Source organism: Pezoporus wallicus, unplaced genomic scaffold (genome assembly GCF_028554395.1).
Source record: "Pezoporus wallicus isolate ANWC-B61680 ecotype Strahan unplaced genomic scaffold, APGP_CSIRO_Pwel_v1 contig_8803, whole genome shotgun sequence".
Classification (NCBI taxonomy): domain Eukaryota; kingdom Metazoa; phylum Chordata; class Aves; order Psittaciformes; family Psittacidae; genus Pezoporus; species Pezoporus wallicus.
Window position 1 is genome coordinate 59,580 of NW_026635049.1, and position 24,760 is coordinate 84,339.

At 39.3% G+C, this 24,760-nt stretch overlaps 1 protein-coding gene across 9 annotated transcripts in view; it reads left to right on the forward strand.

Annotated features, from left to right (window-relative positions):
* The window catches only part of ATRX (ATRX chromatin remodeler), an 80,665-nt gene that overhangs the window by 43,510 nt on the left and 12,395 nt on the right, over positions 1–24,760 (forward strand). For 8 of the 9 annotated variants that reach the window (XM_057400424.1, XM_057400441.1, XM_057400414.1 and 5 more), the window contains 13 exons: positions 3,521–3,667; positions 3,874–4,051; positions 7,873–8,010; positions 8,894–9,069; positions 10,798–10,915; positions 14,372–14,502; positions 14,797–14,885; positions 15,041–15,213; positions 17,481–17,634; positions 17,924–18,018; positions 20,050–20,158; positions 21,220–21,397; positions 22,485–22,679. In XM_057400424.1, the coding sequence (XP_057256407.1) occupies positions 3,521–3,667; positions 3,874–4,051; positions 7,873–8,010; positions 8,894–9,069; positions 10,798–10,915; positions 14,372–14,502; positions 14,797–14,885; positions 15,041–15,213; positions 17,481–17,634; positions 17,924–18,018; positions 20,050–20,158; positions 21,220–21,397; positions 22,485–22,679 (1,881 nt within the window). Of the gene's footprint in view, positions 1–3,520; positions 3,668–3,873; positions 4,052–7,872; positions 8,011–8,893; positions 9,070–10,797; positions 10,916–14,371; positions 14,503–14,796; positions 14,886–15,040; positions 15,214–17,480; positions 17,635–17,923; positions 18,019–20,049; positions 20,159–20,481; positions 20,643–21,219; positions 21,398–22,484; positions 22,680–24,760 lie in introns of those variants that run through there. The other variant, XR_008971106.1, reaches the window with a different exon arrangement.

Here is a 24,760-nt window from a genome sequence, read left to right on the forward strand (position 1 = left end):
CAGGACAAGTTATACCCTTCACCTTCAAAACTGATTAAAGATCAGTACCAGTTCTCTTCAGTTCCCTTCATCTCGGTATGCATGCTGCTGCCTTCTCAGCGTAGTCAGGAGTGTTGAATTCCTCTTGTTGCTTGCTCCCAAGTATCTGTCTGTCTTCATAAATTTTGGTTTTGCATTTAGCCAGTTGTAGCTTCCCCATGAATACTGTGAGCAAAGAACTGGGGTGAGTTGCCCAGCATCTTGCTGCTCTGCTTCTGGTCTGTTCCCAAGAATTCTTTAGCAGAAGTCATTTGGCAGAAGAACCTTTCCCTGATTCTGGGAAGGAGAAAGGGAAATTTTTGAGAACTCTGAAGAGGAAAGGAGGGAGGTAACAGCCTTATCTGTGCTTGCAAAGGCCCTCAGAAAAGCAGGGCTGCTTTCATTTTCCCTGTTGTTGGCCTTCATTGATGCTGTTTCCTTGTTTCTGAAGGAGGGAGATACTCTTGTATCTTTATCAGGACAAGTAGCTAGTGAAATTAATTACTGGGAACCCTTCTGATCTCTGGCTTGAGCTGAATCATTAGAAATTTAACCTGCAGCTTCTGCAGACACTGGAATTGATTAGGACTAGTTTCAACTAGGGATCAGTCAGGACCTTCCTGTTCCAGGGAAAGGTCTTAGCTGTGAGGTCACTTGACAGGAGATCCGTCTAGTGCTCTGGTGAGTTTGTGACTGGCAAAGTCTAGATCGCATTAGCAGCCAGCACTTGCACAACACTTCATTGTAAATTCTTCCTTCACATGCTCCAGATATGGCTGCACTTTACTCATTCCCTGGAGTTCAGTCTCTTCAGCGTGGTAATGATGGTTCTCAAAGAGGTTATTTTCTTCCTACAGTGAGGATGGGATCCTCAAAGCGTCTGTGAGGAAATGCCATTTCACCATCCTCTTCCATCTTGGTCAGTTGTGGTAGAAGCTTCCCCATTGGTTTGGGAAGCCCTATCACCTGATGTGAAGGCCCAGGAGCTGTTCATTCATAGAGAGGTCAGTATATCAACGTACTGGAATTCCAAGCTGTATGAAAGATGCCTCAACACTTTGGTACCATAGCTAGTTTCGTAGTCTGCAAGTGACAACAGCCAACTTCGTACCCTTGTTAACCACTTGGCAAACAAAATGCTGTAAGATGCTGTTGCCAGGCAGTCAGTCATTGACACCTCTGTATTTGGAATGAGGCATCTCAGTAGTTTTTGTTCTCTGGTATTGCTCACATCTGCCTTCCTAGCTGGTGTTTGGTGCCATCAGCACATCTGGATGCTGCTAGATAGCATGCTTGACTTGAAATCTGTCATTATTAGAGACTTGAAATGTGCTTCAAGAGAAAATCTTCAGAGGGAATCTAGCAGGAGGTATCTTTTACGCTTTGCTAGTGTTAGCTATGCCTTACTGGGTCAGGTGGCTTTCTTACTTTCTTGTGTCTTCCCTCTAAACTATTGCTGCCTGGGTTCTTCAAAAAGTGAAGTTGTTGCCTAATTCTGCTCTTCTCAAATCTAATTGAGACCGATTTCATTTAGGACTGTCTAATCCTGAGTCTTTTTCTTGACCCGTGAATTACAGGGTATAGTCACGGAGCAGTTAGGCTGGCATAATGTCTTCAGATTCTTTAGATCCTCAGATTCCTCTGCAAAGATGAGCTCAAGGGATCAAGAGAAGCTTGGGGTTTGTGGTTTTGGGTCTTGTGGCTTTCTGAGTTTGGGGATTTTTGTGGGTTGCAGGGTTTTTTGAGTAGCAAAGAGCTGTGGATGGTTAGAGGGACTGTGGTCACTCACTCTATATACTGTGTAGGTAAAACCAGCTGTATTCTTGGTTGGTGGTGATGCATAGCATGTGCACAGTATGATTTTAAGAGCTCCAGCTGAGTATGTGTGGCTTTGCATTGTTCATGGAAGGTGGGGTGACAGACACGGTATTTTGACAATCTACAATCCTGTAGAAGAGGAGTTTTATACATTGAGAATCACCATTGAAGAGTGAGTTTTTACATGCTTAAATTCTAGCTCAGCTGTTACAGTTCTTCAGGTGTTATTTACACCTTTTGCTGGAGTGCAGTGTTTTGCTTTAATGCAGCAGTGCAGTCGAGATGACTTTGTACACACTTACACTTTATACAATATATATTAGTTTGCTGAAGTATTTCACAGCAGAAGGTATTTTTGTGTGTCATCTGGATGCGTGAGTGACATTTGTTTTGGCTGTAACTTCCTGGTAACTGAAGACACCCACAGTTACAAATATGTATATTGTATGCATAATACTACTAAAAATGTGCATATTTTTATGGCCAGTGTTTGTAGTTTAGGTAGTTGTTTCTTTCTTTATGTGGTCATTTCCTAGTCCTTCTAACGTACTCTGCAATGCTATTTGTTGTCTAGCTTGTATTAAATCAGTAACAAGTGTTAGCAGACTGTACACTGCAGAGAAGAATTTCAGTAAAGGATCAGGGAAATAGAGTGATTAGGGTCCTCCTGGCTTTCCAGGACATAGGACTTCTGTGATTAGTGTTCATGGGTAGTTTTTGCATCTGAACACAAAGATTGATTGCAAACCCACTAGGAATTCCTTTTGTATTGCAGCATCTAAAAGCAGTTGGTTTCCCACTGTTCCAAGCAGTCGTGCAGTTTGAAATTACTTTGAACAGCATATTAAATCAGAGTTTCCAAATACCAAGATCTGAACCAGAAAGAACTTCCTGGGTGTTGTATAGTCCCATGAAGTAGAGTGCAGTCTTCACCACTGAAAGGCTGGTGTGAGAGCTAGAGCTGCCATGGGATCTGGGTCACTGATTCTTCTGCTCCTGGGATTTTAGAGGTCACCTCTAGTCCTGTCTTTATGTGCTGCTGCTCAAAACCAGGCAGCCCAGCAGAATCGCTGAGTGACATCCAAAGATTTAAGGCTTTCTTTCCCAGCCCTCAAGGAGGTGTCACCATCTGCAGCATACAGCCAGTCTGGCTACAGTGTGAATACTTGGAAAGCATTTCAGTAACCTGCTGCAGAGCTCTTCTGAGAGAATTTGCCAATAAGCTGGAAACATTTGGAAAACACTGATTTAAGAGTGAAGTTCACTTTCAGGAAACTTGATACGAAGTCCAAAGAGGTGAACTTACTTCGTGGTTGGGGCGAGTACTGGGGGAAAGCTTCAAAATTACCTCATACAAAAACTGAGTTTATGAAAATGATTGGTGAAATGTAGAAGGAGCATTCCTTATTTCTGAAATCATTCAGCTATCTGATGCAATTCCAGACTCTGCATATCTTGGGGTGTGAAGCACATATGCAGCCATGTAACACCGGGTAATAAATGTACGACTTCAAAATACTCATGTATGAAATTTTAAGCAGGGAGTTGTTCAACAAACAGAAAGGAATGTTTCAACAAGAGGGTTGTTGGTAAGTTCTAGATGTGAATATATACTTGCAGGTTTCTTTTCTAGTTTAGCACTCTGTGTTTTAATGGACATTTTGTCTGTTTGTTCCTCTTGCAGGTAGTGAGTTTTCTTCACACAGTCTTGCTGTGTGACAAGCTGGATTTTCGGACAGCTCTTGTAGTGTGTCCACTGAACACTGCCTTGAACTGGTTGAATGAGTTTGAAAAATGGCAAGAAGATTTAGAAGATGATGAAAAACTAGAGGTATGAGGCTTGAAAAGACTTCTTAGAAATGAAATCAGTGAATGGTTTACATAATCGGGAACTCCACCACTCAAAATACAGGCTAAGGAATGCACTTAAAGTATGTGAAAAATCTACTTGCATTAAAAAGCCTCAGGTATTTGAAAGTTCCACCAGTACTTTGGCATTTTAAGAGAAATTCAAGCGTGTTTTCCCCCCTTTGAAAGGTCTGTGAACTGGCAACTGTGAAACGCCCTCAAGAGAGAAGCTACATGCTCCAGCGTTGGCAGGATGACGGAGGTGTGATGATAATAGGCTATGAGATGTATCGGAACCTTGCACAAGGCAGAAATGTGAAGAGTAGGAAACTTAAAGAAATATTTAATAAAGCTTTAGTTGATCCAGGTAAGTGAAAACAAATAAAAGTATGCATTACATATAGTGTGCTTCCTGGTTTATATACATGAGCTGTAATCTTGCAAATAGAAATCTTGTGGGCAAATCACTTTGAACAATAATGTTAAGATTCATCAGACTTTCTTTGTTGTTTTTCTGCTGAGTTACAGAAATGGTTTTTCAGAAGCTACCCCATCTGCTTTTGTAAACAGACTTCTGTAACAGTCTTTTCTACCAAATCAAATGTAGAAATGACCGCAGGAATATGTACTTGAAACTTTTCCTAATAGGGGTCCCTTTTGCTGGCATTGCTTTCTTTGCATGCTAATTTGAAGTGACTCTGTTGGGAAACTAAGGTTATTTTAACCTCGTTAGTTACAACCACAAGTTGCTTCATCCTTGGTAGGAATCTGCTGTTAAGGGAGCAACTACAGGTGAAAGATAGCTGAGGGTGTACCTTGGAAGGGTGAACAAATGGGTGTTACTGAAGTGCTAATGAACTGACTGCAGATAAAGCACTTAATTGATTTTTCCAGGCTTTTAAGATTTAATCAAGCTCAGAAGGTGCAGCACAGGGAGCCTTGTAGGTTTTGAGTAATTTCGTATGAATGTGGAAAACCTGTCATTCTCCTCATGGACTAGTTGGTTGGTAGGATGGAATTGGACCTTTAGGAAAACTAACCTCCAAATAACTCCATAATTATTTTCATACTTCAAATCTTTCCCTGTTTTAACTAATTACAAAAAGTCAGAGGTGTTCTTCTGTTGCTATCCATTAGTTTTTGGAGACATTCAGATTGGCTAAACTGAGAAGTATCTTGCAATGTCTGTTACTTGTTTCTTGCTATCTTCAGCAATCAGCACTGGCTATATAACAAGCAGGCTGCCAGGAAAAGAGTTATGAAGGTTATGTGCTGGCTTACTGCTGTGACTGTAAATAGGAAAACCTTTGCCTCTGGGAGCATTTTTAATTTAAAAAGCTGCAAATTTGGTACTTGAGCGATAATTTAATGATACGTGTCTGTTGAAAATGAGTACTGCTAAGGTAGGCATATTCTGTAGTAGAAGCATGTATTGAAGAGGGGACCAGAGAGGGAAGGTTTAGCCAAAGTTTATGGGTGGAGAACTGATTTCATTAATTAACTAGCTCTGCTATGTGAAATAATAGCAGGATTATATATGCATACAGAGCAACAAATGGTTTCCCATAATGCTCTGTGCCACTGCTGAAATGCTGTTTGGTTTATTGATAGCTGTTGTGCTTTGCTTGCAGCATTTCAATAACTTTGTATTTTCTTACTTGTTGCCACTAATAAAAATTCCATCACTGTTTAACTTGGAAGCTGCTCTTTAATTGGCAGTTGTATAAAGCAGATGTAAGTTCTTGTGGAGCTCAGAGGAGAGGAACTGTGTATATCTATATATCACTGAGTACATTTTATGTACATAAATGTATTAACATGTGCAAGTACAGCAAGAAGGATAAGCAGACGAAGACTGTCATCTTTGAGGAAAGATTGAGGGAGTAAGGCATTTTAGCCTAGAAAGAGGCGACTCAGCTAACAGAGTTTCCACCATGGAAGAGATGGTTTCAGAAAGGACTGTTATCAGTTGTTTTTTTACATTAGCTGGGGAAAGGAAAGGTCAGAATTTATTCTGATGTGCATTATATTAGGTATTGGATCAGTGTTTTAGATAAAGACAGGTCATGGAGTTTCATACGTCTGTCAGGGAGGACATGTCCCTTTGTCGTAACTCTTATCTCAGATGAAGAAAATGGACTAAGTGGTGCCTTGAGGGCCCTTTAAGTTTTACATTCCTCTGTGATACTTGGAGAAATGTTCTGTCCATAATGAATTGCATTCATGTTTTCTAAGAACAAGGCAAAACCCCACAAATTCATGAAAATCCCTGCCATTGAATTATAGCCAAGATGTTAGTTGAAGATACCAGTGCTCCATGCCTGCCAAACAAACCACAAATAATGGTCCTAAGGTAGTGTTTTCATATTTTTACTCTCATTCACATACTCTAAACAGAAGATTTTGAGGTGGGTTTTTTGTTTCTTGTTTTGGTCTTTGGTTTTCTTTTTTTTTCATGTTAGTGAATCACAGTCTTGACTGAAACTGGTTTCTGGGGGATTTGCACAATTCTGATTGCTATCTCCCATTTAGACGTCATTACGCTTGTTCTCTGTGATTCTGATTGCAAACATAATGTACTAGACCAAGTCAGTTTCTGAGAATGGTACATTCATGTGCAGGCTGTCACATCTGGTGGGGAGATACTGCAAATCCTTGCAAATGCTTTCGTTCTAGAAGCTGGCTCCAAACCATCTCAGTAGTACTGCACACTGCATGGACAGCTTCACTGCAGGGTCCTTTCTTTTCAGGAAGTACTAGGCTGAGGACTAGAGGAAGGATCTGTCACTATGAAGAGGTGTTTGTTGGAAATTAAAGGAAGGCTTTGTGTGGAGCCACTCTGTTTTGCATGAAGTCAAAACTGGGGAAGATACAGAAATTGTGGACTCACATGGGGAAATGTTTCTGTAGCAGATGTGAAAATCCAGAAATAAGTAGGCTTGGACAAGTCTAACTGTGTTTGGAGTTAATGTGTGAATTTCCGTAGTTGTCTTCTAGACTTGGTTAAAAAGACATGATTTTTCTGCTTGGAAAAGGTTATCTTCTTGATGCCTTTTCTGTTAGCATTTGAGATTCTAATCACTTCTTGACACTTACAATGGCCCTGGCATTAAATCCGGCCTGTGGTCAAAGCTCTGATTGCTTCTCGGTTGTTGATCACTGCCCTAGAAAAACTGTTCTTAGGTTACAAAAGGTGAGCTTGTCCATGCTGGTAAATATTCCTTTGCCATCTCAATTATCAACCTGTTTAGAGCTGAATAGATAAACCCAGCTCATGGCTTTGTCTCACATGTTTCAAAGGTGCATAAACGTGACTTTGTGGTTGATAGTACTGGAATTGAGGTCAGGTTTAGAGCTGGTAAAACATTCTTTCTAAGTTACTAGTTGGATCCTAGAACATATTTTACTTCTCCTTTCAAGGAAAGAGCTTCCAGAAATGGCCCCAAGTCTGAAAACCATTAGTGTGTGTAAGTCTGTGCTGCCAAGTTTAGCATTATTTGTCTTAAACCTCAGTTGTAACAGTTAATAATTCTGTTAGCGTTGCTTTGCATACTGGTGGAAATGTCTTGTGGTGTGGCTTTGACATTCCTTGTGCAGCTCACCTAAAGAAGCGGTCTAGAATCCTTGGGTTGGTCTTCTGGAAGAAAGCTGAGGACATTTCTGTGGTGACTTTCAGCTCCAAGGTGGCAATTCTCTTGTCTTTAGTTAAAATCGGATTTGGTTGTGTCTTACCTTAGACAAGGCTGTTGATTGCACTGGTTACCACTGTTGATGCTCACCTTAATGAAAAAGTTAGTGGTTACCCAGTTCTTGGTTTACTTCAGACTTGACCAAGTACCAGTAGATGGCAGCCTAAGGTGGAGTTAAGGAAGAGTTTCATGGCGATTTGACAGGGTGAATGGGGATGGAGCCATGCATGTGCTCGCTGCACGATAGGAAATTTTTACAGGAATATATTGCAAAGCTGTATTTAATCCTTCCCATGAAGAGTGTACGAGGAACACCCTGGAGTTCACCAGTATGGCTGCTCTGAATGCCTGTGCAAAGGCTGAGTGAGAACCCACCACAAAACACACACAAAGTTAAAAATGAACAATAACATCGGTAGAACAAATGTTGCATTCTTTAGGCTGCCACTTTCTCTGTGGTTATAGAAGATTGGAGAGATACAATCTTATTTCTTTCTAGGCCCCGACTTCGTTGTTTGTGATGAAGGGCACATACTAAAAAACGAAGCGTCTGCTGTTTCCAAGGCAATGAATTCTATTCGATCCAGGAGAAGAATAATTCTCACAGGAACACCACTGCAAAATAATCTTATAGAATGTGAGTAGCTGTCTGGTGTTTATTTCCTTGGATGTACTTTTGCCTTTCAGCAACATCTAGATACATTCAGTTTGATGAGAAGTAAATAATTTGATACAGTAAAGCTGTTTGCTAGGCTTCTGTGTCTGAAACAAAAAAGCCTAACGGTCTGGTTTTGCATTTTAAATCGTTGTGTCAAGATGTGGCTCCGTCATGGTTTAAGCCAAAGGAAAATGAAGCTTTTGGGAATCTGGCCTTTCCTTCATCCTTTCCCTTGGCATGGCCTTACGTGCATTGATTCCACAGGGAGCCTGTATGAGGAGTATCAGAAAATTCACAACTCAGAAGTGAACAGCTTTCTGGCAGTTTGGTTTTTTGATCTGGTGAACCAAAGGATCAGATGAGTCTCAGCATGTCAGAAGGGGAAGTGAGAATGTTCAGAGGGAAAATGGGTGGACCTGGTCTTGCAACAGCATCAATTTAAGTTGTTTTAACCCATTGTAGAGCAGTATTTTTAGTGAACTTAGAGAACAGTGATTTATGTTACTGTTTTGGGAGTTTCATTCTAAACTAGCCTGTAACATTTGCTCCCATTTGCTAGTATGCTGGAGTGTTTTTTCCTATTCATTACTATGCTGTTAAATCTACTTAAAAATCTTTGCAAATATAGTTTTCTTAGATGATTGCTTTGGTGCACAGCAGCTTTCCAACTGTGTGTAACAAACACGGTGCCTAGAGAGCGTGTCAGTTCAAGATGTCCTTTCTGAAAATACTGGGGTTGTTAGGGTTTATTCTCAATAGAAAGTCCGTAGTTGTAGATGCAACACATTTATTTCCTGGTAGAGTTAATCCCAGTGCTGTACTTTCTGTTTTGAACACCTCAATTCTGACCTTTCTGTCCTAGATCACTGTATGGTGAACTTTATTAAGGAGAATTTGCTTGGTTCAATTAAGGAATTCCGAAATCGATTTATAAACCCAATCCAGAATGGTCAGTGTGCAGATTCTACTCTGGTAGATGTCAGAGTAATGAAGAAGCGTGCACATATTCTCTATGAGATGTTAGCTGGATGTGTTCAGGTAAGAACAGTTCTACTATAACTAATTACTTGAATTAGCTGCAGGGAGGGGGAGGGATTATTTAATCTTGTTCTGATAAAAGCACTTAGAAAAATGTCATAGCTTTTATCCAAATGTCAGTGTTTCCTAAGCAGGACATGCATGTACATTAGAGAATACAGCTGCTAAGAGAGTAGAAAATTACGTGGTAGAGTGGGACGTCAGTTACTTTGAAATGTTCTGTTTTAATTGCATACATTTGAAGAATACAATTCAACTGCCTTAAGAACTGCACAGAAAGTTTGTGATCCACAGTTTGTCACTTGGTTCTGAGCTCCTTGTTCTGATCTGTGAGAATCAGAACAATGGGGAAGAGGAGAGAAGGAAGATGGATGAGGTCCAAAAGGGTGAAGAACCCTTAAAGACCTTAGATGAAGAAATCCAAAACTGCTTAGAATTTCAGAATGAGGGCTCTTCAGTTAACCTCCTATGGTGCTGCACCTTCTGTGTTGACAGCATGAAGTTACTGCTCATCTGCTTTATAAATCCAGTCACCAGAAGCCTGGTTGAAGATGTGACACTCTAGGCAGTAAGTGCCTCTTCTGCCTGTGCAGTTGTTGGTAGTTGATGAAATGCTCCAAGAGAGCGATGTGTAAGGCTGGTAGAGAACCTCCTATCGTAAAATTCTGAGGAGATATGAATAGTAGTGAGAGGATAGTGTGCACAATTTTACACATCTATACAGCAGTACAGGAACACAAACTGAAAGAACAAGAAGAGAAATGTAAATAGCAAGTAACTCTTAAATGCCTTCAGGTGCTGGGCTCCCATGTTTGTGCAGCATTGGAAGGGGCCCAGAGAGATTTTCTCACATTGAGCTGAACAGAGCAGATCCTGTCCCTAGAGAGCAGCCCTCCCTTTTGGTCATTTGAGATACTGTATCATTTTTTCCTTAGAAGAAAACAACTGTGTTCCCAAAGGATGCTCTCTTGAATGCTTCTTGCTGCACTTGTAGATAACAGCAAGGCCATGCAGGTGGCATAATCACTGGTCCTAAGTGGGAGTGCCTGCAGGCTCCTGTGTTGCAGTGTGCTGGCTGAGGTTATTCTGCAGGCAGCCAGGGAGCTGTGCAGGACAGCACAGGCAGGTTAGCTCTGATGAAGGTCACTTAAGTCAGAAACGCCAATGGTGTCTCAGTCAGGATCAGTAATACACTGCTCACTGTTTGGATGAAGGGGTGGGTGAAGTAGACCGCCATAAGACTCCAAAAACTGAGACTAAAAGTAAATTGTCCATTGCCCCAAGCAAGTATTCAGAAGAAACTCTGTATGCTAAACCAGAAAATGGTTAACATGAGTGTGAGTTCATCTGTGATAGACATTGATATTCGCTGCTTGACTTACCCACGCTTTCACAAACAAAGGTTTTAGTACTTTAAAAACCCCACAAAAGTAGTTACCAGAGCAGCTACTGAAGTTGCAGTCAACTCTGCAAGGACTTGGAACTGGGACATGGGTTATCAGGTCATTTACTTTTAACCAGACAACTGCATTTACTAGGTAAGATGGGCTTCTGCAGACAGTGCCTGGAATTGAACTGTATTTAGTGGGCTATTTATTTCCCTTTGTGGTTGGAAAGCATCTGAATCATTGTAACTTATGCATGGTGCTTTGTTGTTTAAAGAGTTCTTAAGCTCTCCTTCGATGTTTTCATGTTTATGTGACTAAGGTACTGTTTGTAAAATTACAGAGGAAAGATTACACAGCATTAACAAAGTTCCTCCCACCAAAATATGAGTATGTTCTAGAAGTTCGCATGACGCCTATTCAGTGCAAACTCTACCAATACTATTTGGATCATTTGACAGGTATGTGCCTACAATTCCCTCGGGTAACGAGATCGATGGCCATTTAGTAAGGGGCTTTTTGCCATTGTTGGTAGGTTGAGGGGTTTTTGTATCTATTATTTGCTCTACAGATGTATTTTTCTGCTTCCTGTAAGATTCACCTTCGCTCTGAGACTTGTGTTGTGGCAAAACCTTTGTTTGCAGATGAAAAAATATTTTTAAGGAATAATAATATTTGCATCTCTGAAGAGTAGCCCACCTCCACGATTTGGTTCATCTCTTGTCTTCCTTTTTAAAACAAAAAATGTATTTGATTTTATGTCTCACTCTTCCAAGAAACAAGATGTTGACTGTAAGACTGGAAGGAGAGAATGCAGGATTGAGATGCACTGGTGTAAGCCACTGCCAGGCCTTGCAGTTTACTTTAGTCATCATGCTAGCTGAAGCTGTGATTTGTTAAATACTGGCTCTTTTGTGGAACTCTCTCTTCGTTTGTTCTCAAGCCCCACAAGTCTGGTTTTCACAATGTCCATGCTTTTCATCAGCTCTCGGCGGTGTCTTGACTGGTTTGTCCTGGGGGATTTGCATCTTCCCAATACATTGTAAATTTGTTTAATTGAAAAGGTGTGTAAGGAGAAAACCCATAACCCCAAAACATGTTACTGTGGGCTGGTGTGCTGCTCACCTCTATTATTGATAAGCCACTGCAGCTCATAACTTTAGTATGTCAAAGTATCAGAATATCAGCACTTCTAAGTGATACACGTGTATGTACCACATAGACTATTAGAACAGAAATCTCAAGGTTTTCTGTACCACTGTGCTACATACAGCCAGTTTCCTCAGCAGCAGTTTTTGGGCTCTGGCGCAATTCAGATTGCTTTAAATACCATTTATAATAATGGACTTAATGATGTGGGGTTGAATTCCATAGTCAAGAATATTTAAGGCACTGCTGGTAGGATTTTGTCTAAAGCTTGAAGCATGTATTCACTTTTTGCAGTGATTTACTATGTAGTCTGTTGTGCCAGTTTACTGTATTTTTCTTGCACTGCTGAATCACCTGTCTGAAAATGCCTGTCTAGTGCTGAAGGATTGATGAAGGATTTGAGGGTTCAACCTGTTCTGGTTACTCTTCCAAGTTTAATTACAAGAAAGATTAATTGTATTTCAAATTAAGCTATGATTTATAGCAGTATGAAATTCACTATGTTCTCTTAATGACTTCAGTTTCTGGACAGTGCGGTTTGTGATCTCCTACATAAACTGCCAGCTAGACTTCATTTCCACACTTCTGTTGCCAGTAGCATCTCTTGGGTTAAGTTATAGAAGTAAAGAGTTTTGGGACCAGGGAAGAACGCCAGTAATAATTGGATGCCTAAAAGCCAACTGCCCCCTTTGTCCTTGTACTCTAAAGGAGGAAAAACTTTGTGTTTTACTGAAGCAAATACAGAATAACCAAACAATCTAGTATCTTAAAAATGATAAGCATTGGCTATTTGCTTATTATCTTAAATGATTTAGGTTAAATCTTTGTAGCTCTTTATAGGAACTTTTTCATCACACCAGTACAGTAGTTCAGTAGGTTGTCTTTGGCCTATCTCCAGTACAGAGCAGGGCTGGTTTTGTAGTCTCAGGCTGCCCCAGCATGGATTTTGTTGATGTGCTGTGCCTTCAGATGGCCATATAAACCTTTTACAGATCATTGATCATTGTAAGAGCTTGTGCTGTGTGTTTACAACTGGTTTTACAGAAGTCTTTACATACAGTGGCTTTCAGCACTTCCTTTCTTAATAAAGCAGGCAGCAGGTAAGAAGTAGGAGCCCTTAGTTCAGTGTCTGTTAAAGTTACAGGCAGGGTTTGCTTTGGCGAAAAGCCTGTTGCAGTGAGCTTCAAATTTGCTATGTCAGAGCCATTAATTTATTAACCGTTGTGTGTAAGTAACTGTTAAGAAAATGCACTGCCTAGCAGGTTGTTTAATTAATCTACCTAGATTCAGGGCTCAAATTCAGGTTTAACTAAGTTTGCATTTGTCAGAAGGCAGTGTACTGTTTCAGGACTTACCAGCCCTTTGTGGGCTTCTTCTACTCCCTAAAGGAGGAGAAAGCGTTACCTGCTTTCTCTGTCTTCATCTTGGGTTAGTGTCCTGCCAGTTTGGTCAGCTCAGTGCCAGAAACAATATGAGAAAGAAGAGGGGAAACAAGAGAAAGGAAAGACAAACGGCTTCTTTAGAGGGGAAAAAGCGTCTAAGCTCCCTCCCCATGGCTCAAGTCTTCAGAGCAAATCTCTGTTAGTTGCTGGTGTCCACATTAATTCTTTGTATAAGTCTTCAAAAGATTTCCATTAAGTAAGAAAGGGAGTCTCACTGCTGAAGATGCAGAAGGGGATTTGCTGTTTCTTGTGGGCAAATGTTTAAAACTACTGTTTTTTTTTCTGCGCAGCGTAACAGACACAAACTAAAATTCACATTTTTAAATGAAAGTTTCCCAAGTTTTTCCTTCCTTGAATTGACGTGATGCATGTTTTCTTGCATGTCTGTAATATAGAAAATTAAAAAGTCTGTAGGACTTGTGAAGTCGAAATGTGTTGGCAGCAGGTGTCTCTGTGATGTTAGCTCAGGTTTAGGGAAGTTCAGTCTAACAGTTTCTGTTGCCCTTACAATTCCATTTCCTCAAGTCCTAGGAGAGCACAAGCAGGAAGATAGTTGAAGCTGCTGTATGATTAAAGCATAGCAAGAACTTGCCTTGTTAAAATACTTATAGATATTTACTGGATGCACAGAGTAAGCTTCGTGCCTGTTTTGCTGTGGACATTTGATGATTATGATGCAATAGATACTATTCTCTTGCAGCCATACATGCCTTAAAGTCATAGAATAAATTTGAAAACAAGTCTGTTCCAAGAACCTAAGGTTAATATGCTGCTTAATGAGAAATAGAGACTACAAAACAGAATTGTAACTGTCTGAACATTGCACTACTTTGCACTAATATGTGCCTAGACAGTGGAAAAATAGGCTGGGCTTTTTTTAGATTCTTTATTGCAACAGAATGCTGCAGCATTACAGCCATAAAATAAAGGTAGCTCAGAACAGTAAGCCAAGTTCATTGAAACCTAAATGCAAATTGTATTTTGTGTTTTCTACCTTGGGCTGCTTTTGTAAAACCTAAATAGACATGACTGTCATTTTAAGAGGATTTGGATTCATTCCTGTGCTGGGGAGAAATGTGCTTTTATGTAAAAATGTAATCATGTTTCTCATTATCAAGAAAAAGGGGAAAATCTAATTTTGACAACTTTAACTAGGAAAAAAATGCCTGTGACTCAGTAATTTGACCTCTTTTACAAGAGACGTTACAATATGATGAGCATCTGGAAAGAACACGCAGTACCGAGCTAACGGGTTGTTCAAAGGGGGAATAGTATGTGGCAAACTGGCTTCGAGGTTTCATTCTAAAACCTGAACTTTATTGTCAGGTGTAGGTGGTGGCAATGAAGGTGGAAGAGGCAAAGCTGGAGCTAAACTATTCCAGGATTTCCAGATGTTGAGCAGAATCTGGACTCACCCGTGGTGTTTGCAGCTGGACTATATTAGCAAAGAAAATAAGGTAAATTAGATATATCAAAATACACTCTATTGAGAACTTTCCAAATAAGCTTTGCCAACTGCTAGGTAAAGTTTCATCAAATTAATGGAAATCTTTGTTGCTGTGGGGTAATTTTGCTGCTGGTTTTGTCATATTTTTGTTCCTGGGATGTTGTCATTCTTGAAACATTTTGCAAGGCCAACTCTTTGTAGAAGTTACCATTGTTTAAATGAAGAATGAGCAGATGGCTAAAGGTTTAAGAAAAGCTTCTGGGCAAGCAGACTTAGTAAAATTTCTGTTTTTTTCTCTTTTGAGGGCTACTTTGATGAAGACAGTATGGATGACTTCATCGCTTCAGATTCCGATGAAACTTCAATGAGCTTAAGTTCTGATGATTATGCCAAGTAATTGAGTTTTTATTCGTTGTTGTTTGTTGGATTTGTTTCCCTAATAGAACTTCGGTGATTTCTAGAAACGTTTAATTTTATCTGTCTGTTAGAATATGTTCTCCAGCAGTAGAGTTTGGGCACACTAATGGTGCACCATGGTACCTTTCTAGGAAAAAAAAATCCAAGGGGAAAAAGCCGAAGAAAGAGTCTAGCTCAAGCGGAAGCGGCAGCGATAATGATGTTGAAGTCATTAAAGTCTGGAATTCCAGATCTCGTGGAGGTGGAGAAGGAAATGCAGAAGAACTTGGAAACAACCCTGCATCTGTTATAAAATCAGAGGAAGGTGAGTATAACGTAAAATTGAATCAAACACAAGGCAGCCTCATTTCGCAAAGGCGATTTGAGAGGGCTCTCTGGAATTCTGCTTCACTGCAAAATGGCAAATTCCTTAATTCCACGAACTGCTTCTCTCCGTACAGCTCCCACTACTGCTAAATACTTATCCTGGAGTAACAAGGGGCATCAGTTTAAATCTCAGGGGTCTTGGGTCAGGGAAGCTGCATAGGTAATTTCTTTTAATTTGTAAGTACTAAATGATACAAAGTGAACAGAGAAACTGTGCTGCTTTTCATCTCTTTTTAATATATTGGTGAAAGATTAATGGAAAGATTAAGAAATGTGCATGTCATTCGTTGTTGCACCTGGAGTTTGAAGTGGATGTTGAGCAAGCAGATACAATGCAACAGGAATATGAGACCTTTTTAAGAATTTAAACTACTTACATCCGTACATTTCAGTTTTGGATTTTCCTTTAATTATCCAGGGTTTGTCTCTAGTATCATAGAGCAGGTTTTCTGATTGTATCATTTCTTGTGTGTCTGTTCACTTTCCCTAAATAAATAATTTTGGAGGGACAGTTAAAGGTGAGAAGTGTTTTTATTTTGGTCCCCATCCAAATGACAAACATACTGTAAATGTGTAAGAGGAAGACTGTGAGAGTGTGTGTGTCCTGGATTCAGTACACACACATGGTGTGTATAGTAAAATACGTACCCATACAGGTTAAATGTGTTAAAGCAAAGACTTGCATTATAGGCAGGGTGACTTTGTCTGTGGTTCACCTCTCTCATGCAGCCTTGTTCAGTTTAATGTAGGTACAGAGTTTCTAAGCATACATTTAGTGCTGCACCAGCTGAGGTTTGTGGGCAGACTTTCTATCTCACTACAGCTCTTGGAGGCCCTTCTGCAAAGTTTTGGGGTGAAGACAGAAATAGATAGGTGGTGTGTATAGGATTTTCCTACAGCATATCTAGGTCTCTTACTCAGTTTGTTCTTTTTTCATTCTATTACTGAAGAATATGTTCTGTAAAAGCTTGTATGAAGGGAAGCTCAAATGTGAGATCTGTCAGCATCGGTTCTATCTTGACCATGAACTTTACTGTTGTGTCATGATTGCTTTGCAGTGCATAGTGTGAAAATGTAAATGATTTGAATTGTTCATGAGATAGAACACTTCTACTGTGTAAGTAGCAGATCCAAGTTTCTGTGTGAAAAAAGTTAGTGTTATGAATCTAATCAGTCAATTTTTATCACTCTAATGGAAAGAAGGTTAAATTGAAGATCACAGAAATACCATAAAGCAACTTAAATCAAGAAAACATGCTTCTCATCTGCCTTTCTGGTTATAATGCTGAATGCATGCTTTCTCCTGGCTGAATTCAGAAGGAATGTAATGGGATTATCATTAAAGATTGCCATAGTCTGCATCAGACACTGTTGAGAGGTGATCCAGACTCCAGAAGAATTGTTTTGCTTGGTGCAAAGTTAAGTCAACAAAATAAACTTACAGTAACACGTTAAAAATGAGATTGTTCACAGGTATGTGTTTTAAGAGGGTTTATTAGTGTGCTAGCAGATGAGCAGACAAGAAACTTCCTCAAAGAATCGTAGAATCATGGAATGGTTTGGGTTGGAAGGGGCCTTAAAACTCATCCAGTCCCAGCCCCCTGCCACGGGCAGGGACACCTTCCACTAGAGCAGGTTGTTTCAAGTTTCATCCAACCAGGCAGAGCTTTGCATGGAAGGCAGAGTATGATGGTGCAATTTATTTGGGTTTTTTCCTCTGTTGTGAGTTAGCATAAAAGGCAGGGAGGAGTTGTTTTATCTTAGGGTTAAGGGTGGTTTTTTTTTCCTATATGCTAATGTTTTGTCTTTCAAATTAGTTTAGGAAAAAAAAGATCCAAAATCTGCACCTAAAAAAATTAAGCTGCTTTTCACTGATTGCAACATTTAAGGTTGTGTTTTCAAAGATGCATGCTTGTTGGAAACAAAGCTGTTGATAAGTCCTCTTGGGGAAAAGATGGACATGGTAGAACTATTTGTCCTAATATCCTGCAACACAAAAAGGGGATTTGTGACTCTTACTGATGACTTGTGCTGTTGGTAGCTGCTAATTTGGTAGTTGCTAATAGTGTAAATGCTGTTTTTTCTTTGCCTAACTCTTTTCATACCCATTAATGAGGAAACGACTATGTAGTTCAGACATCCATAGCATTTAAATGGAGACCATGCCTTTATCTTTTGAAATTACTTTTATGTTGTTCTGTATAGGCAAAGCTACATCCTCTTCCAACCCTGGCAGCCCAGCGCCAGATTGGTACAAAGATTTTGTCACTGATGCGGATGCTGAAGTGTTGGAACATTCTGGGAAGATGGTGCTTCTCTTTGAAATTCTTCGAATGGCAGAGGAGCTTGGAGACAAAGTGTAAGGCAGTTTTTAATGACCTTATAAATGTGTTACTCTGACAGTGGTCTTCACTCAGTTTTCATAATGCTGAAGCTCAGTTTTCTGAAGCAAACGTGCATGCTACATTCATTTTTATCAGTGAGTTTTCCCATACAATGCATGTGTAGTCCACAAAACTCTTCCTCTGTGTCTGGAAAGGCTGTCTGTTTCGAAGGTAGTCTCAGAGTGAGGAGGGAATAAAAATAAAGCAATGCAATAATTCAGATAACCTCAGAGGTCAATTTTGTGTTTCCCTGTTTGTTTTCAGCCTAGTGTTTAGCCAGTCCCTAATATCTCTGGATTTGATAGAAGATTTTCTGGAGCTGGCCAACAGGGAGAAAACTGAGAAGCCCATTTATAAAGGTGGGTGTCACAAGTCTTTCTTCAGTCCAGAGGGAACAGATCTGAAATAATTGTTTTCATCAGAAGTACTGTATGCTCTGTACTATTCCTGAAGTTGGCAGGATTATCGGTCTCCTCTGCAGGTGGTCTCTGCTGTCCCATTATGGATTCACTTTTGATTTCATTCTGTTATCATCCATGCCTAATATGGCCTAAACAGATTAAATGTTCATCATTTGAAAGGAGAGAAGGCATTTTGTGATGTTACATGCCGATGCATGGCAAATTCTGATCCTTCCTACTGGGAGTGAGCTAATGAAAGGAAGTCAGACTGCTTTAAAACAGGGTGTAGAACATGCAAAATGTGAATTTAGGCTTCAAGTGTTCTTCGGTAGATTATTTTATGTATTTCAAAAGGAAGCAAAGTACTGTATTAATTGTTATCCTAGCGATGCTCAAATGGCAAGGAATTTCTCACTAGGGAGCCATGTCCTCTTGCATAGGATGTTTTTTCTTTTCACTCTCAGATCCTTCCAGAGCTCCTGATGTTGCAGTTCATCCTTATGTAAAGTTTCAGTTCCCAGTACATCTGGAATGAAAAATTCCTTTGAATCTGAATTCCTTTCAAATATCTAAGTGTAAACATGTTGAACAGTTGTGTAAGAGCAGCGTGGCTTGGTGATACCGACACTCATTTGGTGAAGGTCTCAACTGTCCGTCACAGATCTGTTGCTTCCTTAGCTTCTGAACATTTGTCATCTTCAGATGTTATCAGCTGTCTGTATTCTATGGAGTTTGTGCCTTTAGTGTGGTACAATGTTTTAAGGGGTAGGGTTTTTTATTTGTGGTTGTTCTTTTGTTAAGGACTTAGACTGTGTATCGTAGCAAGATTCACCACATAGAGGCCTTCCTGATACAACTCAACAATCTCTTTGTCATAATGTAATTACACTGAGCAGTGCTGTCTCCTAAAAAATGCTGTTTTGTTATCATTGATGGCATGGTGGGGTTTGTGTTTCTGTACCTCGATGGCTGATGAAGATGAGAGGTTACGTGTGAAGTGGGGAAGGGATAAAATCCTCTGTCAGCTGTAATTATGTTTTCCCCATCTGGTAAGAAGTATCCATAACTTACAGGGTAATAAAGAGATTTTTCTGAGTTTCAGTTCCCAAATGATCAGACATTGCCTTTTGAAATGCCCTTTGCAGCATTTACTTCCGAATACTGTTTGTATGGGAGAGGCTTACTTAGACTAATCATGTAACATCAGACTACACCAATCAGTTTTAAAAGCACAGTTAGTACTGTAATGCCTAAAGAGTACATGTAGTTACATTTTGAAATGAACTTTGGCTCAAGTTAAGGTGTATCTTTGCAAATGTGCCTCTACAACTAGAAATAGTGAAAAATAAGAGGAACTACCCCACATAAGCTCAGGCCTTTTCAAATACTTCAATTTAAAATTAATCTTGGAAATTAATTTGATCATAATTGGGTATATTTAAATTCCAATCTGTCTAAAACTGCTTTGAGGAGTTTTATTTCATATCAGTTGATCTTTTTGTAAGAAGTAATATCAGAAGAAACAAATAGGGATAAATGCTGGGTACTTTTTGCAACCTGAAATAATATTGACAACATCTATCTTAGTCTTTTTTTGGATCATTTTAGACAATATTGGTTTAGGGTTTGTAGAAGCTATTGAGGGCTTGTGGATGATCATCGTCGTCACAAATGTTGTTGCTATTATTTTCTGTCACGTTACATGTTTTATATTTATATATATGTCACCTTACATATATTTATATACAGCTATGCAGGCTGTATCGCATCATTTTCAAGGCATGCCTGTGGCAAGCACCTGTATCCTCCAGAAATGTTCTCTATCTTGAATAACCTAGAGTCTTCTTTCATTGTTTTAAAATGCCAGAGAGAAGTGCATTTTATGTTCCATATTTGTTCTTTTACTATTTGGAGTTGTGTATATCCAGTATTATCAGTCTGGTTATTTATGCAATCAGCATTTTAATTGTTTGACTGTTAAATCTGTAGGTGAAGGCAAATGGTTCAGAAACATTGATTACTATCGCTTAGATGGTTCAACTACAGCTCAGTCAAGAAAGAAATGGGCTGAGGAATTTAATGATGAAACTAATGTGAGGTGAGATCTCTTCTGAGATATATATGTGTGTGTGTATATATATAAGCGTATATATATATGCTTAATTTTCCCACTTCTCTCTTTTGTTCTGTAGTTCTTTGCTATTTGTATTAGTGTAATAACCTCTTAAGGCTAGAGACTGAATGTCGCAGTGTTGTCCAGTGCAGAACTTGTATAAACAACAATAGGTTTCTGATTTCCTGAGATTATTTCCATTTCTGCTGATCAATACTTGTTCAGTATTTCCGTGCTGTTTTCATTCTTACTTAGCTTTTAAACACTTGGGGTCAGAGAGAATCTTTTTAATTACAATTACCTAAAAGGATACAAGGAGCAAAGAAGGTCAGAGCCCTGTGGAGTCTGGCCAGGAGACAGCAGTCACTTGGACAGTCAGAAGCATATAACTCTCTTAGCTGTCTCCAGAATTGTCTCCCAGCCGTCCATTGCTCATACAAAATGGGACTTTCAAGTCTGATTTGGATAGGTAAATAGATACAAATTTGTGTAAGTTTAATGAAGTTAAGGAGTTTCACCTTCCTAGATATATTTAAAAATTAAAATACGTAGTTATCTGGCAGTCATTTATAATGTTAAATAGTTTGTTCTGTCAGGTGCATGTCGAACTCATTTTAAGTTAAACTCAACTGAGATAGTATGCAAAAAAAAGCAGATACATCAAAGAGACGGTGTCATTCCAGAGTTATCCTGAAAGTTTGCTAGCCAGGAAAAAGCTTCAATAGCATGGGATATGCCTGTTTAAAATTATGCTTTAATTTGATATAACTAATTTTATTAGAGTTTGAAAATGCAAACCCAACAATTTTTTCTTCCCCACCAGTAAGAGCTGGTTTGCAAAAGGGCCCTGATCTGCATCTCTGGGAGTGTACATTTTGCTCAAAGTGTTGTCCTTGTAAATCTGCATCTGTTTTATGCTTAATGCAGTGTTTTAACGAAGTCTTTGAGTTATTCCAGTGTGTGAACAACTGCACAGTAACACAGCAACGTGGGAGCAATAACTGGTTTCCAAAATACTGACATTTTGCAACTTTTCTCTGTTCCAGAGGCCGCTTGTTTATCATATCCACCAAAGCAGGTTCCCTCGGAATTAATCTCGTTGCTGCTAACAGAGTAATCATCTTTGATGCGTCTTGGAACCCATCCTATGACATCCAGAGTATTTTCAGGGTTTACCGCTTTGGGCAGAACAAACCTGTGTTTGTGTACAGGTTTTTGGCTCAGGTAGGTTTCTGACTGCTATTTTTGTGATCCTCTGGTCCTGCAGTCAGATTTGTGAACTGTAACTGCTTGGACCTGGGTTGAAGCCTGCAGCAGTCCACACTGAAACAGTCATCTTCCAGCCTTAAGCTGACAGCAGTATATGGCCACTGAAGAAAGCTCTTGGAAGATGGGCAAAATAAATAACAACTGAAATTATTTCCTGTTAAGCCCACATTGGCTTTTTGTGTAACCCAGATTCTGGAATTTTAGCAGTAATTCACACATCCAGACTCAGAAGAGTCTTCTCAGCTCTTGTCATTTGCACACCGCTAAAAAGCCTAAATCAAAGACACTGTAGAGGATGTGAGCCCCTGACAGTCCAACTGGAATGAAAACACAGGCAGCTAAAGGATTTGTTATAAAGAGGCATCCAGCCATGATTTGAAAACCTGTTTTCACCCACTCTCATCACCAATTGAAGATGTGTAATGATTCTGATTTTTTTAAAGTATAATGCCATTATTTCTGTTAGGAGGTACCTTGTGTCATCCTCTGTTTCTTCAGCTATTACAGAATCAACTGCAGACCTTTTCCCAGTAACAGTACTTAACTCTTGATCATGTCACTATTTACTTGCCAATTTAAATGGATTACTTTTTGTGACACACTACTGTCAGACATGGGTTTTTCCTTCAGGCTTCAGTCTATTTTTGTACTTGTGCACTTCTGAACCACCGAGATCTTTTTTAAATTACCGTGTTCAGAACAGGCTGTGCTGTTCTCATACTTCTCACAGTCATCATCTTTTTAGGAAAAAAAAGAGAAAGTAATTTTCCTTTTTTCATCAAGGATCTAATTTTCTCATACACAGCTGTGATGAATTAGACTTGACTGCTTCTCTTCCTTCTCCTCTCCACCCCAGTGGTATGGTATCTGTTTTCCTTTATGCAGGCTGCTCAAAGCAGCAAAATAGGGTACATGTTGAGGAAATTGCCATTTTTTTTGGCATAATCCTACTTTGGGGAATTGAAGCAAAACCAGATCTGTTCAAAACACTAATGAAAAAATACGTTTCTCAGTCAGATGACATATGTCTTTGGGTTTTCAGGGAACAATGGAAGACAAGATCTATGATCGTCAGGTAACAAAGCAGTCGTTGTCTTTCCGGGTTGTCGACCAGCAGCAAGTGGAACGTCATTTTACTATGAATGAGCTTACAGAGCTGTACACCTTCGAGCCAGATTTGCTAGATGATCCTAATTCAGAAAAGAAAAAGAAGAGAGTTACACCAATGCTGCCAAAAGTAAGTTGATGCATATCACTAGGAATTCCATGCTGCAAAAATAACTTGCATCTGTTTAAGGACATGGGGTATTTGATCTTCGAAGAAGAGTGCTGTGTTTTCACCTCAGAGCAGCGTTCTTCACTTTGAATGGAGCTGAATAGCAGGAAACACAGTAAAATATGTAATAAATACAACGGATGGTATAACGAGCTGGGTAATGAGTTTCCCTTCAGTGCAATTACCTGTGTGAGAAAAGGATCCTCAGTTAAAAGACAGTTTTAAATCGGAACAAACAAAAATACTATTTCACACAGTTTGAGTGAATAGAAGTTTTACTGCAGGAAGCTGTGGAAACCAAGATTCAATTAACATCTAAGTGAGTTGGTGCTAAATGAACTTTGAAGTTCATAGTGGTTTGTTTTCAGTGAGGCCTGCCTAACTCTATTTGTAATGGATGTGGCATGTGTAGCAGTGGTTCATTGTCACTGCTCTGGATAATGAACCACCGTGCAGAAGCGTAGTGGTTCGTTAGCCTTTGTGATTCTTCAGGAACTGAAAAATTTCTTAACTGAATTTAAAACTAAAACCTGTACATTTTACAGGCAGGCAGGAGTAAACTTCAGGGAAAATAATAACTGATCCAGGAACTTCATTATTCTTTTCCAAGTCAGTTTTATTTAAGATGAGGCTATGCTTTTGTACTTTGTCTAGTTTATATATTCTTGTGGATGTGGTCTGCTAAAGACTAATTCATCATTAAGCTGTTGGGCAGCTGTCTTTGCTTCTTTTACTGGGTGAATAACTAGTAAACAGTAACACGTAAATGTGTGGCCCATAGTTAAATGGTTAAATTTCTAAGTTACTACTGTGTTTAGGTTGTTATACAGTGTATGTTGGGAGGAACGGATTCCAGTTTGTAAATCTGTTCATTTCCAAGGAAAAATGTTATGTTTTCCATTCTAGACTGTCTGTAGACGACTGTGATACCATGTAATAGATCGTGGTCAGGCATCACACTGGCGTTCTTAATAGTTAAGCCACTCTCTGAAACAGTCTCTTGGACCACCTACAGCGTCGGTGCAGCTGCCGGGGGGATTTAGGAAGTGTTAGTTCTCTAAGTGTTAGTAGCTGTTGCACATGCATTTTAAAGCCTTGAAAACAAACTTTAATGACTACACCTAAGCCTCTTTTTATTGCAGTGTTTCTCACTGTAAGCAGGAAACTGTAGATAACAGAAAAATTGATTCTACCTTTTTTTACTATGCTGTTCATTTTTATTTGGGCAAATTTAGGCAAAAATTCCCTCCTAAAACATCTTCCTTTAGGTTGTAATTAATAGTATTTATTTGATCTTTTTTATGGTCTTAGTTCCTGTATGCCATGTACATCTGTGATCCACAGACTCCTAGGTAACGCATCGCCCTTTGCTGTTACTGCTGCTTATTTTTAAGAAACTGAAACCAGATTGAAAAGCTGTGAAGCAGCTGAGCATGTTCACTCAAAGCAGTGATCAGCCCAATGCAGTAATTCTGTTTTGAGAGTTACTTGTTTTCTTTTACAATAATAAATCAATTAATGATTGAACTATAATGTAAAAGAGAAAGATTATAAACTCCAAGCTCATATTATCATTGTTTGAAATATTAGGTTCTATATTAGTTCCCTTCCAACCATCAGTGTAAGGTTTATGTAAGTTAAGATCAATGCAAGCTTTTAAGCCAAGTCCCTGGCTGTAAATAGATCAAATCTCTGTACTGGAATTCTCTTTGTTTTTTACATGGCTTTAGCAAATAGTATCGGCTGGAATTTTGTCCATTGAAAGATGTGTGTCTTTGTACACACTGTGTACAAATTTCTAATCCCTAGATTAGAATCCCTACAAATCATCTTGTAGATTAATCTTGTTTTAGCAGTTTCTGTATTTATTTGTTGAGAGCAGGGCTTTACATTCCTAATAGCCTCATGGAATATGGGAAGCCAGCCATTAACCCCCAAATACTCTTTCCTTTTCTTTGTCCCTCTGAATTAGTCCTGGTAGTGTAGAATGATGCTGGAGTTGAGAGCTGGAGGTGTGAAGTGGTGGAGGATGTACCTAGCGC